The sequence below is a fragment of the Dysidea avara genome, chromosome 1 (genome assembly GCF_963678975.1).
Source record: "Dysidea avara chromosome 1, odDysAvar1.4, whole genome shotgun sequence".
Taxonomy (NCBI): domain Eukaryota; kingdom Metazoa; phylum Porifera; class Demospongiae; order Dictyoceratida; family Dysideidae; genus Dysidea; species Dysidea avara.
In genome coordinates this window covers 39,737,799-39,756,728 of record NC_089272.1, presented here as the reverse complement: position 1 = coordinate 39,756,728, position 18,930 = coordinate 39,737,799, and the positions used below count along the sequence as shown (strand labels likewise).

The 18,930-nt window shown below is 36.7% G+C and overlaps 1 protein-coding gene across 1 annotated transcript; it reads right to left on the bottom strand.

Moving 5' to 3' along the window:
* Window positions 1-8,873: 8,873 nt before the first annotated feature.
* Window positions 8,874-18,564, bottom strand: LOC136264430 (CARD- and ANK-domain containing inflammasome adapter protein-like). The gene is made up of 5 exons (XM_066059165.1): window positions 18,532-18,564; window positions 15,409-15,504; window positions 15,109-15,210; window positions 12,665-12,734; window positions 8,874-9,417 (listed from the first exon to the last, which is right to left on the bottom strand). Exons 1-5 carry the CDS (start codon window positions 18,547-18,549, stop codon window positions 9,158-9,160), a joined length of 546 nt encoding a protein of 181 aa, XP_065915237.1. The 5' UTR covers window positions 18,550-18,564; the 3' UTR covers window positions 8,874-9,157.
* Window positions 18,565-18,930: the final 366 nt, after the last annotated feature.

The following is an 18,930-nucleotide window of genomic DNA, read 5'->3' as shown; positions in this document are numbered from 1 at the left end:
CATCACTGATACAGCTTATCCCACAATAATACTTCGTTACTAATGACAACCAACAAAAACCCACAATCGATCCGTTAATTCTTTTTATCTTATGTTTAATCACCCACTGGAGATGCCACTGCTAACTTATAAGGGAAGTTTCAGCAATGGTAAGTTGCAAGCTTCAATTTGAGAAAGCGTTCCGTTCCGTGGTTTAGTCCATCATTCCGTTCCGTTCCGTTCCGTAGAATAGTCCCCACCGAGTGAGGGTGGTAAGGCAAAGTTCAGCAGAAGGTGCAGTGTGGCCACTGACTGCATCAAGAAGGTGTTGTGCCCGTAAACTAGAGGCACACTTAAAGGGCTCATTAAGGTGGATCTCAGTACCAACTTTGGTAGGAATCTGATAAACATTCGCGGAGTTATGATCGATTATTCGTGTAAAAAAGGTCGAAGGTCTGTCACGCTTACAGGGTAAACCCCTTGAAGGAATGAGCTGAAAATTGCTATGTGGATGGAGTAACCATCGTAGGAGTGCCTTTTTGTGGTTTGAAAAGAATCGAGATATAGACCATCAAGATATGACACAAAACCCAACCTGTGTCACAATTACATGATCATTTTTATGAATAAAAAACTATTAGTTTTCACGCCTACCAGGCAAACCGCTTAGAGCAATGAGCTGAAAATCGGTGTGTAGCTGGAATAATTATCTTAGAAAGTCCTTGCAGTAGTACAGAAGAATCGGATTACAAACCAGTGAAACCACTGAGTTATGATTCCAAAGCCAACTACGTGTAGCAAATGCGAGATTGAGATACTCTAATAGAACTGTCACCCTAATAGAGCATTCAGATACGTTTATAACTTACTCCATGCAATTGTATTGTTACAGAGGCGCAAAACATGGTCAACAGTTTTGTTATAATGAAAATGGTCCAACTCATCTGGTGGAGGTACTGTCCTTAGGACCAACATGCTCAGTGATTATTACTATGGTTACTTGGGGGATGACTTTCTTCCACCTGGTGTGTTGTCCTAATGACTACTATGTCAAAAGACTAGTTCCCACCAGTGTCTGCCATAACTAGATACATAATAAGTTATGTGCATTTTAGTGTGTGTGAAATCATGTCAAACAATTGTTTAGTTGTTGTAGAATAACTATCTTACCATTTAATGTTATGCAATTTTATGACATCTGTGAGTCACAATAAAATTTAATATCTTTGCCTTGTAAGCATGCTTTAAGTTCAATCATTTTTGTCATTACAGTGGAACTTCAGTTATCCGGACCCCACTTATCCGGATTCTCGGTTAACCGAACCACGGAAATGACTGCTCTATTAGAGTAGTGACTGTTCTATTAGGGTAGTTGAAAATACTCCACGGAAATGACTGCTCTATTAGAGTAGTGACTGTTCTATTAGGGTAGTTGAAAATACTGATATTTTCAAAAAAAATTCTCATGCTATTTTAAGGTTATTTATACACAGTTTCTTAAGGTTATTTATACACAGTTTCAGAGATAAGGACTTTTCAGACTTATGGACCACCCCTGGTCTCAAGGGGTTCGGATAACTGAGGTTCCACTGTATTAGGCTTGAGTCCATTATGCTCCAAAACTTGCCTATTATGCTTTTTGGCATTTCCCCAATTTTCTGCCTATTATGCTTGTTTTATGCTTTTCAGAAATGCATTATGCTTTTATTTTGTGTTTTTTTCTAAATAAGAGAAGTTTTTCATACGATAGAACGTGAATAAAAGTGTCACTTCAACTTATAAAAATTAGCAATAGCTTGAAATGCATTTTAGAGCAAGAGATCTGGGGGCAAATCTATAGTCCCTTAGAAGCTATAGACATTTATTGTCTAATATCTTTGTGCTTTTGTATGCAAATAATTATCATGAACCACGATAGTGGGTTCATAATAGGGATCGCCCATGTTTTTTGCAAAAATCCTAATAGAACGCACACCTAAAAACCACCTTGAAAAGCACCCTTCAACTCAAAACAACCCTCTGGTGGTTCTTTGCAATGAGTATAGGTCCACTAGTAAGTATCAAGTGAAAAGGAAACAGTATGTGTATTTCAGACGACACTGAAATTCGCCAGTTTGTTCAATGTTCATATGATGAACCACGATAGTGGGTTCATAATAGGGATCGCCCATGTTTTTTGCAAAAACTCTAATAGAACGCACGCCTAAAAACCACCTTGGAAAGTATCCTCCAACTCAAAACAACCCTCTGGTGGTTCTTTGCAATGAGTATAGGTCCACTAGTAAGTATCAAGTGAAAAGGAAACAGTATGTGTATTTCAGACTTGGCTTCTTTTACTGGGCGAAGGGCTGACAGTGACAACTAACCAGGTGATAAATGCCAACTGGTGGGAGGCGCACGTGATTGGGGAGCGGTGGTAGTGGCGAAAGTTCTTGTGCTCTTGTGCTGTGCCTGACGCTGGATACGGCGTATTTTGAAGGTATCTGTTCCTTTTTTGTTCACACTTTTGTCCGCTGCCGCTTTTTGCAGTTCGTCGTCATTTTATTGCCGTGACCAAATGTCAAGACGTCTCGCAGGACGCTCATCCACTAGAAGGCGGAAGAAGAAGCCACCTGACTTTAGCGGTGATAGTGGAAGGCAGGAGGAAGATCCAAATAAACTTTGGTGCTTATGTAGAAGACCAGACAGAGGCGAATTTATGATCAAATGTGATGAATGTGGCGAGTGGCTACATGGTGAATGTGTAGATCTTTCAAGTTCTGAGGGACAGCAGCTCAAGGAGAATGGTGAGAGATATTTGTGTCCACTTTGTGTTTCTGACACCCGGCTTCCTACTCCAACTACTGACCAGGACACTACTTTTATTTGGGGATCCGGCCTGTCCAGCTCCGAATTTATTTCTAGGTTAAACATCACATATTCACAAGTTGTTCATTGGAAGAAAAACTTATTTTCAGTTCCCTCCTGTAGTGCTGGATTCAGTTTTGTCAAAGAATTGTCAACTCTATTTAAAGCCTATGGTCAATGTACCTCATTAGAAACAGTGGTTCTCAAGGCCGCTATGGTACTTCCACCTTTACTACTTCAAAGACCACACCGTAGGTCTTCAAATCACAACAACAAACAATGTTTGGTATGTCGTTTACAACTCTGGAATGATGGTGATTTGTTGCAGTTATTGCAAGGATGTACCATCCAACGGCGTCTGCAGCCCTCTAAGGCTTGTTCTTCTACTGACACTGCTCGCATATTTGCTCGATTAATGTTCCAAGGAAAGGTTAAGGCTGCTCTTCGGTTACTTTCATCTAACTCAAGGGGAAATTTCCTTCCCCTTAGTGCTAAAGTGGGAGACAGCACTGTTTTAGATGAATTGAAGAAGAAACATCCCAGTTCGTCTCCTATTAATTATGATGCTCTGATTGACCCTAAGCTTCCATTATCAGAGACCTGTCATGAAGTGATCTTTGAAAGTCTTGATGGAGTAGTCATTCGCAATTCCTGCCTCAAAACTGATGGGGCTGCTGGTCCCTCTGGTATTGATGCTGCTGGTTGGCGGCGTATGTGTACTTCCTTCCAGTCTGCATCTGCTGATTTGTGTGATTCCCTTGCCTCTGTTGCTAGACGGATGGCATCCACTTACGTAAATCCTCATGGCCTTTCACCCCTCTTGGCTTGCCGCCTTATTGCCCTTGACAAGAATCCAGGCGTTCGTCCCATCGGTATAGGTGAGACGAGTCGTCGGATTATATCCAAAGCTATTCTTTTTATGGTGAAGACTGACATTTTGGAGGCTGCAGGCAACCTCCAACTTTGTGCTGGTCAAGAGGCTGGCTGTGAAGCTGCAGTCCATGCTATGCAAAGCCTTTTCCATTCTTCTAACACCCAGGCTGTGCTTTTGGCCGATGCCTCCAACGCTTTTAATTCCTTAAATCGGCATGTTTCTTTACACAATTTACACTTTATCTGCCCTACACTTGCTGTTACTCTTACCAATGTGTATAGGGAGGCATCCTCTTTATTTATTGATGGTAAATGTCTACTCTCTGAAGAGGGGACCACTCAGGGTGATCCCTTGGCTATCGCCATGTATGCGCTCTCTACTGTTCCTTTTATACAAAAGTTGGATGGCTTGGCCACTCAAGTATGGTTTGCAGATGGTGCTGCTGCTGCCGGGTCTCTTGCTGACCTGCTGGTCTGGTGGAAACAGTTGTCTGGTTTGGGTCCTGGTTATGGGTATTACGTGAATGCTTCCAAGTCCTGGTTGGTCATTAAAGAAGATTACTATGACACTGCCTGCACTTTATTTGGTGGTACTTCCCTGCGCATTACAACTGAAGGTCGTCCCTACTTGGGAGCTTCTCTTGGTTCCCCGGAATTTAAATCTATCTTTCTTCAGGAAAGGGTATGTCAATGGCGGAATGACGTTATTCAGCTTTCCAATTTTGCCTCCAGTCAGCCACATGCTGCATATTCCGCTATGATTCACGGCCTGTCATCTTGTTGGACCTTTTTAACTAGGACTGTGTGTGATTTGTCCTCTCAACTCGCTCCCCTTGAGGAGGCTATTTGTCTGCACTTGGTGCCGAAGATATGTCTCCATACCCCTAATGACTCTGAAAGGGCTATGTTTGCTTTGCCAATCCGTCAAGGGGGCCTTGGTGTATTTGACCCTTGTAAATCTTCCCAAGACAACTATTAGTTTTCCACATCTGTTCCATCCCCCCTAGCATCTGCCATCCTGAAACAGCTTTCTTGCTTTGATTCCTCCATCCTACAACAACAGCGTGCTCTTAAACAAGAAGCTCTATCCATCAAACGTCAGAATCTCTCTCAAAGATTTTCAGAGTTTTTCTCGACTTTGTCCAACAATCTCCAACTGTCCCTGAAACTTGCTGGTGAGAAGGGTGCATCCTCCTGGCTTTCCACTTTGCCTTTGGAATGTCATGGATTTGCTCTCCACAAAGGTGGCTTTTGTGATGCATTAGCTCTCCGTTATGGTTGGTCTCCTAAGAATCTTCCTGTCAGCTGTGTCTGTGGCAGATCCAATAACATTGAACATGCTCTCAGCTGTCCGAACGGAGCCTTCCCTACCATCCCCCACAATGACATCCGAGATTTGACTGCAGAATTAATGTCAGAGGTTTGTCATGATGTATCTACTGAACCTCCCCTTCAGCCCTTGAGTGGTGAATCTCTCTCCCTACGTACAGCTAACCAAGATGTCGGTGCTCGCTTGGACATCAAGGCTTCTGGATTCTGGGGTTCTCGGTTTGAACCTACATGTTAGAATATTTAACCCTTATGCCCCTTCAAACCGTTGTAATCCCTATCGCCAGCATGAAACTTCAAAGCGCCGTCAGTATGAGGTGAGAGTGCGAGAGGTGGAACATGGTAATTTTAGTCCTCTTGTTTTTTCAACTTCTGGAGGCATGGGTGCCTCCACCACTGTGGCTTACAAACGCCTAGCCTTCCTCCTATCTTGTAAGTGGAAATCACCCTACTGTAGGGTGATGAGCTGGTTTCGCTGCCGTCTTGGCTTCTCTTTATTGCACTCTGCCATCATGTGCATAAGGGGTTCTCGCTCCTCCTCTGGTCATCCCTTTAAGGATCATGTTCCAGCATCAGTTGACCTTGCACTGGGGGAGGGGCGTCTTGGGGCCGTTTAAGCCCCATTTCCTTTTTTTTTCCTATTCTGTGTTCTGTAGGTTCTGTTTTCTGTAGGTTCTGTTTCAGTAGCTCTGTAGGTGTAGGAATAGGCTAAACCCATTTTATAGAACATCTTAGCGTAGAGTAGAGTGTAGTGGATGGGAGTGCCAACTTGGGCCGGTTCTTCTTTCTTTAAAAAAAAAAAAAATATATATATATATATATATATTTCGGACACAACTGAAATATGCCCGTTTGTTCATATTATTATTATTATTATTATTATTCTTTCATAGGCATAGCGAAGTTTACAAGGAGAATCCTGGGATAAAAAGTAGTAAGGCTTGCTGAATGGATCATTGTGCGTGTCCATGACCTATTTTTGATTTCGTTTTCGGATGGAAACAGCCCAAACCGGGCCGTTTCTTCTTGCCAAAACGTCATTACGCTCGAGAAGCCATACAAGATTACGCTCAGTGTTAAGTTTTTTGGTGTGCGCGCTACTTGTGGCTAATAGAATCCGTCTTTATTAAACTCAGTATAGGCCAGGAAGCTTAATCTGGGCTGATGACTTTGTTGCAAGGTGGTTTTTTTTTGCTCCGTGATTATTGTACGTGGGCGGGTTATCCAGATTAAATACTCTAATAGAGCAGTCACTTAAATACTCTAATAATACAGTCAAGTGTATAACTACAATCCTTGCACTGAATTTGACAGCTATTAAAGGCACCAGTAATGTAAATTGTAGCTCATATTAGGAGACTCTCAGTCTGTATGCACATTGCAATTTGATCAATTTCATGTGTGTACTGAAATGTTGACAGTGTTACTATGCAGAATGCAAAATTACACTATTCACAACAGTCTTTATTATCAATAAAAGAAATCTCATAATCCATTACTGGATTAATTAAAAAGTACACAAACTAGATGAATTAAAAATTGGAAATTTTAAAATGGGAATAGGGATCGCTGAAAAAAGCCACAAAACAAGAAGGGATCGCTGGGGTGGTAATGTAAACCACAAATCCCTATTTTGACTCTCTGTCGGTAGTAATGTAAATGACAAATCTCTATTTTGACTCTCTGTTGGTGGTAATGTAAACCACAAATCCCTATTTTGACTCACTTCAAAATGACAGAGCATGTAACTAAAGATTTATGATAGAGTCAAAATAAGGATTTGTGGTTTACATTACCACCCCAGCGATCCCTTCTTGTTTTGTGGCTTTTTTCAGCAATCCCTATTCCCATATTAAAATTTCCCAATTTTTAATTCATCTAGTAATATTATGATTGATCTTCTGAGTTTTAGCAATTGGTATTCAAAAGACAGCAACTGCTCGGTATAATATTATGCAACTTGCATTTGCACCACTATGCCAAGAACATATTAGCCCTCCTGGGGTAAACACTTAATGGTTCTCATTCTCTCTCACTACCAGATACAGTGCATGCAATTGCCATGAAAATAACCATGAAATACCCATGAAAATACCTATGGTTTATCCCATGAATTTTAATGTTTCATGGGTACTGCACCCATGAAATCTCTGTAATGCCATGAAATTACCATGATAATCTGATCTGGTGACGTATTTCATGGCCTATGAAACAACCCATGGTATACCATGAATTGACTATCATGGTACATTTCATAGGGGTGATTAACATTTCATGAAAAAATCATGTACGTTTCATGACATACTTCTCTGGTAGTGGATCTGTTGCATGCGATGACTGTTCTATTAGAGTGTTTGACTGTTCTATTAGAGAGTCTCGATCTTTTTGTTTTAAATATTTCCTGGTTTGATTTTAACCTCAGCCTCACTGCAGACCTGCAGAGACTTCACTATTTTCAATGTCCAGACATTCACTAGCTATACTGACTCATCACTAACCTTCTTGATCAGAGCTTCTCTTGAGCTATTGTCTTCCAATCGAGCTTCCATAAAATCATAATCATCATATCACATTTTATTCAAAATCAGACGATGAGACACATTAGATATAGCTAGAAACTGTTTTGCCATGCCTTCGCACATGACTGCATGTATCCTATAAAACTCAAAACCACAATGAAAAGCACTGACTCATTCCGTCGAGTGTAGGCTTGTAGTCTCGCTTGTAGTAAGAAGACTGCAGTGCATTTTACTATCGACTCGTTGTCACGAATCGTTTCACCATTCAAAACAGGTTAGCCCTTGACTTTGTGACTGTTATAACAGACTTATGGTGGCGGAAATTTGCCCATTATGCTCCTCATTATGTTCCATTATGCCAGCATCATGTTTTATGCTTTTCATCCCCTATTATTCCAAAAATTATGCTGGCATAATCGACGCAACACTATGAAAAAGGAGGGATTTAAGATGGTATTTCCAGTGGCTTATTGAACACAAATAAACCTTAATATAAACCCTGTATTATACTCATGTTATACTTTAGTATAATGCATACTATACTATTACATATATGGTTTCAGTTTATTTACCACATTACCTGAAATAGCTTATATTTAATATAATGCTCACACTATACCATCACCTATATGGTTTCAGTATGTTTAACACATTAACCAAAGCATTACATGAGGTTGTTAGTATAATACAGGTTATATCAAGCTTTTTTGTATTCAATAAGCCACTGAAAATACCATCTTATATCCCTCTTTTTTCACAGTGCAAGTCTACCAATTATGCAAACAATTATTAATTTAGTGCTATTGTGATTCTGATTTATTATGCACATATTATGTAACTATGACCTGATTTTCATGATCCTTTTGCTGTATATAAGCCTACAATTGAGGCACAGTCACGGTTGGGGGCACCTGAACCTGGCTTTTATACATACTTCTCTTGGCCCCCTGAAATCTCTTAGCAAGCCTAATCAAATCAATAGCTATAAAGTCAAATATTTTACTATGCATTTAGCTAGTTTGTTTATTTCATAGCTTAAATACACTCAGAATGTCACGCATACTGTTAGGCATCTTATTGTAGTCTTTAGCCATATCAAGTTTCTGAAACTCCCTTTTAAAAATTCAGGATCCAGTACTTTATGACATACAGGCCATGGCACGCATGCATGCATGCACGTACACACACACTCTCTCTCTCTTTGTATTCTAGTGACTTCTACTGGTGTCTGCTGTGCTCCTTCAATTCCTATTATACATTCTTTTCGCTATTGTACATACCAACATACCACTTTAAGTACATGCATGTTAGCTTAAGTGTATATAATCCATAATTCATACAATTATGAATAAAAAGACCATTAAATGTATGCCTAAGTGAATGTAATGCATAATTCATAAACCAACTGGTTTTGAAAAAAAAATGAAAAGATAATTACACAAAATTTAAAGCTAAATGTATTTACAATTAAAGTATCAAGTTGATAAGTGTAATAAACTGTTTGCACCAACTGTACTAATGGGGTATACGTAACTACTACAACAACTGTTTTAAAAAGGTATAAAACTAATGATGTTACTTTTTAGCTGTAACGACATATTGCTGGCATATTAGATATTTCTCTCAATGTCATCAGCAAGATTAGAGTATTTAGATTTTCTTAATGCACTCAGGATATTCTGCCAGGACACATTACCACTCTTAAGGTACAGTCGAATCATTTCAGCTCGACAATCTTCAACATCATGATGATAGGTCATCTCAATTCCCTTTATTTTGGAGCCATCTTCATCTTTCAGAAGGTGAGTAGCAACAGTCTTCCAATCAACTACTTTCTCCAGGAGCTCAATCAGTACATGATAGTTAGGAACTAGTATAGAGTACAACAGTTTCAAAATGAAATGTACACACTGAATTACTATTATAATATTGTGACATTGTAACCAGAAAAATAAACAAAGTGTTCTGTTAGAGAGTACTATGCATGGGAGAATAGGCTGGTGAATATGCATGTCTTTTATGATTGCTATTGATAAAAAATTTAATAGTCTGCTATTTCCCATATTACCCATGGCTTTCAATAGAAATAACATTCAAGCATTAAAGGAAGTAGTATTATGTACATAGTATTATTTTATGTTGGGAAGGCTGTAGTATCAAGAAATTTAAAATTTATTATTATTATTATTAGTGTGCAGACCTCAAAAGAGTATATATGTGGCACAACATTACAAGTGTGTGTGGGGGGGGGTCAGGCAAAATAAAAACAGTGTAGTGTGTATGTAATACCTATAATGAAGTCATTAGGGATGCGTCGAATTTGTTGACAAGATAATTAAAGCAATGAGAAAAATGCTTGAATAATAGATGAATTTTTAATAATAATCGATCACTGTAGTTGTATGTTCAGAGATGTGAGGTGCCAATTATGTCTATGATTCATAGTTTTAAATTGCTTTCAAATAGATTGACTTCTAATTTGAGTAAGTCTGCTGTACATGCAGCACACTGTGAGCAATGGCACAGAAAGTCACTTCATGGCCAATGGCCAAAACTAATGGACAGTCTGAAGGCAGATTCCTATAAATGGCTTCAAAGTGCTTACCTTAAACCTGTAACAGAAGCACTGATCACTGCAACACAGGACCAGGCACTGCACACCCATTGGTTGGGCTGTCACATACTGGGTAGCACAGACAATGATCTTTGTAGGAGGTGTTGCCAGTACTCAGAAACTATTGAGCATATAGTGGCTGGTTGCCCAGTAATGGCTCAGTCTGCATATTTAGAGAGACATAACACAGTGGCTTCAGCTGTCTACTGGAATCTATGTAGTATGTGATGATTTTCATGTTCAGACAAGTGGTGGTTACATCAGCCAGAAGCAGTGTTAGATAACTCTCATTACAAACTATTGTATGACTTCAATATATTTACTGATCGTAGAATAACTGTTCAGCATCCTGACTTGGTTTTGATAGACAAACAGCTAAAGTGTGCCAAACTTATTGATATTGCTTGCGTGATGGACCGTCATGCTGTAGAGAATCACAAGGAAAAGTAGAGAAGTACTTGGATTTGGCAGTTGAACTGCAGACACTTTGGAATACAAGAATGGAAATTGTACCTTTAGTTTTTTGAGCTCTCGGTACTGTACCTGAACAGACAATCAAGAATTTTGAACTCCTCAAGTTGACCACAGTGAATGCACTACTTACTATAGCACTACCTGTATGCATACTTTATTGCTTGTGCATGGTGATTTTTTTCAAATAATAATAATGGCTTTATGATTCAATAGAAACAGACAATAACAGTGCAGGAGGTAAAGAAATTATAATTACATTTTGTTGGGGAAAGCAAAATTTACACAAAAGATCAATATACTCTAATAAAACATTCACATGCTTTAGCATGTAAGTAATATCTAGGTTATTGCTATGGTTAGAGCTGGGATACTCTAATAAAACAGTCACTTCTCCTTACAAAATTATAGCTATGCAGTTAGATGATCAGCTAATGTTGAGGAGAATAATAGGCAGAAATATAAGAATTGCTGGAAAGAAAGAAAAAAATAGACTCATCCGTAGCAGTCATTCCTTGTTTATGTGTTAAAGCATTGTCCAAAGTGCTTCAATATGCATAATAGAGACACATGGCTGATATGCTAATAAAGCATGAGGTGAAGCCAAGTGCTCAGACGCAAGGCAATGGTTAAGTTATTTATGTGACTTTCCAATGGATTAAAGTCTGGTGCATAAAATGCACTAACATATGACAGCTTGCATATGATGGTTGTACACTTGTATATGTTGACACTAGTCCAGGTGAGTGTTACAAGTCTTATCATTTATGTTTCAGCTCCCTTCACAGTACACAGAATAATGGTAAGCCTCAGTATAGTGACTTTAGACATTGTTTTCACACCTCCTATAATAAAATGTTACTGATACCAATAGTAACCTGCTCCATTTGTTGTCTGGCATTCTAAGTCTTTTATGTTTTTAAAATGTTCCCCTGTAAAATTCTGTTTATTTATTACAAAGATGTAAATACCATCCATTAGTCTGAATGGTGCAATAGAAACCAAATTACTGCCATTGCAGGCATAGTGTAGAGATAGCAATCAATACATACTGTCATGTTAATGGATTGAAATACACTTTCATTTGTTCAAAATTGTAATGGAATTACAAGTATCAGTAATCAGTTTCTTTTGACAACATCTATATTGGATATTGTTAAATGCCAAAAATGCATATCAGTACAGCTCTAGTTAATAGCTTCTCCAATCTATTCAAATTTGCATTCTATTTTGGAAACTACATACAAATGCATATAATTATTGTAATCATTAATAAGTTTATGCCAGAGCAACATGGTGGTCACTTACACAATACCTCTACCTGAATAACAACTGTGATCACTTACTGCTGTTGTAATCAGAATTGCATGTGTACTACACTGCTTGAAGGTTCTTAGATTACTAATTTGTTAAGCTGCTTTACTGTCAGTTATACTGGTAGTAAATTGTTAGTAACTTTAAGTATATGGAACATAATTGTTTTACTAAGTTTTAAACTCTCAGTAAAACATCAGTGAATGTGGGTTTACTGAAATACTACTAAAATAACAAACAATTAACTGTTCTATATACTGGGGATATACCACTCTAGTAAACTAAGAAACTTCAAGCAGTACTATCAGAAATCATAAAACCATACACACATCAGTAACCACAGCGTACCCTATAAAGTATTGGTGACCTATAAATTTGGTATTAGCATTATTCAGCTGTTGGCATCATCTCAGTTTGCTGAATTCTAGAAGCAGTAAATCCTTAGTATAAAGACTTTGATGATGGCATCATTTTAAATTGGTAATCTACTCTGAAAATGACAAACTCCCAAATTAAAATAATCACCGAATTGTGTATACGGTACTATACACTGTGAATAATTTGATAAATTAAAATTTTGAATTAGTTTAACTGCAAAGAGTCAAGAGTTTTGTGATTTGCTTTCTTGTTTCTTTGCATATTTCTCACACTTAATTTTTAATGATTCTTATACCAATTATTATAGGGATGGTTTAAGGATATATAAAATGTGATTCACCTTTTTTCTTTACTTCAGGATGAGCTTTTACATATTCAGCTACTGTGCTGTTGATTTTGGCTTGGTATTCCTGAATTATTAGAAACCACAAAGTAAATGCAATAAAATGAATATTAATTACATATGTGGCTAAGCAAGAAATACCTCATCTTGTTCACTGCACAGTAACCTAACTAATTTCTAACTTAGCAAATTTAAGCACACTCATTACTATAGGAAACTGAACATTTACAAGTATAAGTATGTGGATTCTACAGATAAACATGTTTTAATACATAATTATGTAAACCACTAGCTGTACAGGTAGCTGTGTGCATATATTTTCTTCACAAATAAATGAATCTTTGGTCTTTAAAGTATTCAGTACCAAAACTAATGAGACATCTGGTATAGTCAACTAACCATACATGTAGGAAACCTAGCTGCATAAAACTAACACTATAATAATAATAATAGTGTAGCTGGTTGAAAAGACAAATTGTTAGCGTGACAATGCAGCAACTCAGTTGCTGAAGTAATTTTAACTTCGGCTTTCATGTTCTTTCAGTTTGCAGTGGCATACACCAGTATCAATTTTTGTTCGATACAGTTGTTCAGGCCCATAACCTGGATTTCTCAGAGGGGTTCTACTTTTTCAGTAGGTGATCACAGCAGTGGGATGGCTCCAGGATTTCTGCTCCAGTGCAAATTAAAGTTGAGACCAAAAAAAGTCTCAGGAGAGTAACTACACTGTATGATCTACAGTCCAAAGCCATTTTATGAACCAGCAAAGGAGTTATATCATTATAATGAATGGATTACTGTTACAATATGCTGAATGCTCTATTAAAGTGACTGCCCTATAAGAGAATTTCAATTTTCTTCCACCCACGCAGCCTCCCTAACCCCCTGGTTATGGGCCTGGTTGTTTGATACTGTGATTTCAAAATGGTGTCAGAACACTATTTTGTTCACAATTCTTGCCCTACCTCAGTGATCAGCACACTACCATACCATCTGTATGTGGTATGTAGTGTGAGTGCATATTCAAACCAATAGTCTAATACTTACATAATCTAGACAATCATACTGAGAAACAATAACATTTTTTGTACTGTTTTGCAGTATACATTTGTTTAGCAGGATCTGGTAATTTGATTGATGAGATCACTGACAGCCATAAAAATATGAAATTTATTCATGCACTAAGCACTTTAATAAGTACAGTAGGTACCAGAATAATTATGCTTTCAATGTTGATTTTTATGGTGTGTCGTAAATTACACTCAATACTATAATAATTATATGCCAAAACTTCCATGTTTACTTGATAGCAAATCAACACCTTTTCCCAATTTTAAGTTTGATCTTAACTTAGTGACAGCACTACTGGAGTTATTGACTTCCAAGTAAATGCACATAAATGTTTTCCCTACATGCAATTCACAAGCAAAGTTCAAGCAAAAATTCTATGTGTATATCATGATAATAAATACCTGGCATCATGCAGTCAAGCATACAACAGCAAGATTAATAAACAAGTTTTAACACTAAGCCACTGTATGATTGTGTTCACATAATTATTACATCACAGTAATTTGACTGAAATCATATGATGGGATGAGTAAACTGCTTGCTGCTGGTAGGCCTGCTAGTAAAATTGTATGTTATAGGAGTATTGAGCTGAGATATTGCTCAACTATCATAGTATCATCAGTTGTTAAGAAATATTGTAACTTTAGTGAGTGGAATGTTTGTTACTTCTCAGTTACTGGAACCTCTTGATTAAAAAGCACTAATTCCTGGAATGGTATAATAATTTCTAATAAGACAGGATATATTCAATGTCATCAGCCAGATATGTAAGGATGCTCACAATAATTTATACTAATACCTTATCCTGTATATACCTGTATTGGACGACTTCAAATAACTTCACAATGGTCACCATCGGTTGATTATAGTGAAAATCACTATTTATAATGTCCTATGCATGGTTTTCTGATAAGCAGATAACTGTATAAACATGTTGGCAGAAAGGTGACTATTTACAAACAGGTTTACAGCATTATCTATGGCTTTAAGCATGAGATTAACAATAGCATCCATGGTGAATTGTTGTATTTCAAATTTGCTAGTCACACTACAGGACAAGGTTGTTTCAGCCACAAATGTCCTCATTCTATACACAAACATAACAATTATATTGGAATTCACATTGCATATTGCTAATTTATCTCCCATTGAGATTGTTAGAATGGTGTACAACTGATATTCTATAGCATACACAGTGAATTGGTTACATTGATCTTTTACTTAGATGTAGTGTGTTTGTAAATTTGAGATGTCACTATATAATAAAAATTAATGAAATAATGTAATTTATTTCCTTTTAAGGTTTGCCTAAACATACTGCTAACAGTTATAAGAAGTTATCATGTCACAATAATACTGACATTTCTTACCTGTGAAAACTTGGAGATATTTTGATTACATTTTGCCACTAAGTAATAGACTACATCAAGGTGACTGTTGTCTACAGCTCTCTCCAAGGGAGTCTTTCCATTCTGCATGTGACATAATAACAAGAATATTTATTTTACATATGGAATAAGATATACAGTAGTATAATATGACAGGCTTGTATGTTCTGTCACACTTGGAATTCAGAACTATCTAATTTTTTTTAAGATAGTGTTTACAGATAAACTTGTAGGCCAAGTGTCCACAAAGGTACTGTAGTACTGCACAAAGTGGTGACTTACTCCATCTGTTACTGCTAGGTCTGCACCAACTTCTATAAGTAGCTGAACAATATTCAGCCTGTTATATTCAGCAGCACAATGTAGTACTGTATCCTTCTGCATGTGAACATGAAATAATAGCACAAGTTAATAGAGTAATTTTCATAGAACACATATTACAGGTGTACAATGTACATTGGAGTATTTTAGAAGCCAAGCAGATACACATAAACTACCTTGGCTAGACTAATAGATTAAGCAGACAATTGTGTTATTATACAGTAAAGAATCTAACAGAAGCTGCTGAAATACTCTAATATGGTTGCTGAAATACTCTAATAGAGTAGTCAGCTTAGCATTATCTTGATTTTGAAAGCACAACAGTCTTGATGTTTGAGCAATGTTTGAAGGCATAATAGGCTATTTACTAAGCATAATTTCCTTCAAGCCTAGTACTAAATCTCTTAAAATTCTAATCAGCATAATATAAAGTGACCTGAATATGTATCACAAGGAATAAATTGCTTTAAACACCAGCTTTTGTTTGTGAGCATTTCAGTAGGTTTCCTAATTACTAGCACTACCCAGTTTTCAGATAACAGGTGATCATTTCAACATGTATGAAGATCTAGCCTTCATAAATATAATTACCAATTATAAGTATTGTTAGTACTACTATAAGACCTAGACTTAACGGTAGCATGGTAGCTAATAACCTTTGTCATTTATAAAGCTGTTTAAATATATGTTCTATATACAGTGGTGTTAAAAATCTCTAAACAATTTTCTTACATTTTTTTAACATGACACTAATCTGTAATGTACTATTCTTTTTTAAATTAAAACTGTCCTATACTGTAACTATGATATAGCAGTACCACAGCAGTATTAAAAGTACTAGATATTATGTACCATGGTAGAACTACTGTACTGCTTTAAAATATGACTGAATCGAATACTGGAAATACTGGAAATACTAGGGATACTTGTTTTAGATACAATATAACTTGTTTGCCATTTTGTGCTGATCTACCACAAATTTAATGCTTCTTATAAAATGCTCAGTTTGAAGTGGGTTGTTCTGCTCTAATGCACTGGGAAAAACAATTGTGACTACTTCAAAATTTGTTTAGAAACAGTCAGAATTATAATTCACTCTGAACATTCTCCTGTTGTTGCTTTGTGGAGGTTGAGTAGCAACAACAGCAGCAGCAGCAATAAGACTTTGATGGAAGGGTTTTCATCAATTATGTATACACTCTCAAGAGCTATATAGGGTCGACCAGCTACAATCAGGCTTTACAGTAGATAAAGATTTACTACAAAATAGCATGCATGCTGTGATGATTACAATCTTAAAGTAACGTTTTTTAGCATTATGACTGATAAATATTTTCCCCACAGCACTTAAAATGCACACAATCTAATGCTGAGGTTATCGATTCTGTTCCAATTTTTGATTCAAAAACAGTCCTGGATGGACTTAAACAGAAGCTTCCTTCTTACCTGGCCAAAATATCTGTATTCAACAAGTTCACAATGTCCAGTGGTGGCATAGAAACATGTCTAATTTACCTTACTGGGCACTCGATGTATTGTTGTGCAACCATCAGCAGCAACATTATAGCAATTTTTGCAGTTGTAACCCTTATCTGATTATGGATTTTGATTAATAGCAATTCTAAATTAAGCAGAATGTTGATACAGTATCTGTATCAGATGATGAGATTTGAATTTAGGAATTATAAGTGCTTGCACTATAGCTTATAGCTTAGAAGTTGATTATTTCATAACTGATTTCAGTGGAATGATCAGTAGGAAAGGACAGCCAAAAGAGAAAATATCAGATAATGGTATTAATTTTGTAGCAGCAGGCAAGGAATCAGGGAGATGAAATGGCAAAATGATCTGAAGTTTACCTCAGCTATGATCAATAGAAAGTGAACATATATGACCAAATTTATGAGAAATGTTAATCTATGCTAACCCATTAAAGTTGACTTTTTACAATGAATGAATGAAAGAATAGCCACACCACAACACTGCACAATTACACTACAGCCATGGTCCTAGGGTTCTCAGGCCATTTTTCATGAGTGGATTTGTGAAGATGTGTAGGCCACTGGGAGCTCTCAGGTTGCTTGAATCTTACTGGTCAGCTAGATAGAACATGGAGCTAAGACTCATGAGCACCCTTATAGAGAGTTTTCCAGATGTATTTCGGCAATTTTGAATGTGTCAGGTGGACTTCATAGTATTATTTGAAGTCTGGAGACTCCATATGACCTGCTCAGTTATGTTCTCTTCATGCATCAATTTCCACCCATGGTGATGTGCTTGTGATACTGATAAAGTGACCTAAAATTACAGTTATATCATTCGCTAAGTAAATGATGATTAAAGCAAGTTAGACACTGTAGTTTGCAGCATTCATGGTGAAAATTTCAATCACAATGTTACTTTTAGGTTTCTTAAGTTAGATTGAAATATTCAAATTCCTGTATCCTACAATCTGTTCATGTGTAATACATTGACAGTTGTCTCAAATTAGGTGACATAATTATAATTCCTATGTGGCACACTTTAGTGGAGACTATGAGATGATGATTCAGTATCCATTTTTTCACTGACAACTACTCCAGTGCAGAGGGTCGATGTGCTGTAGCATGCGATGGTTAGCATATCCATTATTATGTTTAAAATAAAAACCATCCATATTTTTCGTAGTGGCAGAATTGCTAGCAAAGCGATTTCTTGCACAGCTATTCATTTGAAACTCTGTGTAACAAGTTTAGCAAAGCTGATAATGAAGTGTAATTACCATTTCATAATTAGGGTTCACACCTTGGAAACAAAATTTATTATGATATTAATCTGGCACCATTCTTCCTTCTACAGCAATACATGTGGATTCACCAATCATGATGACGTTACAAAAGGTAAATAAACAAGTAAAGGAAAACTTAATAATTTTAAGGTTTAGGAATCATGAAAATGGAAGTTAAGAAACTATACGTGTTGCCTATGTATACCTGTAGTGAATTACATGGACATAACTTATTCTTTACTTCTTATTTTTATGATTGTAAAACTACATTTCTTAATTTGTATAATAAAATACATAGTATTACTACTACTACTTACATAATTCTGTATATCCATCAGATGTGACGGTAGTGTACATGAAAGTGAAACACATAAAATAACACATACATACAACATAATAGCAAGTGAAGTGTATAGTTACTTCTCAGTAACATAACAGTGTCACAACCAGGACCACAGTATATGGTTCTGGTTCCCTTCCTGGTCAATTTTTTTTGCTGAATGAATTGTGCATTCACAATGCAATAATTTATAATATTTTATATCTGTTAAAACATTTCCATGCTTGTAAACACTCTTTTCTTATAAAGATGCAATTAACTTTATATATTGACTTTGTTTTTTCTCTATAATTCCATGTACTGTTATGTCAAATGTAGTGCACCACATCAAAACAATGCTGCAAAAAAAAAAAAAAAAAAAAAAAACCTTGGTCAC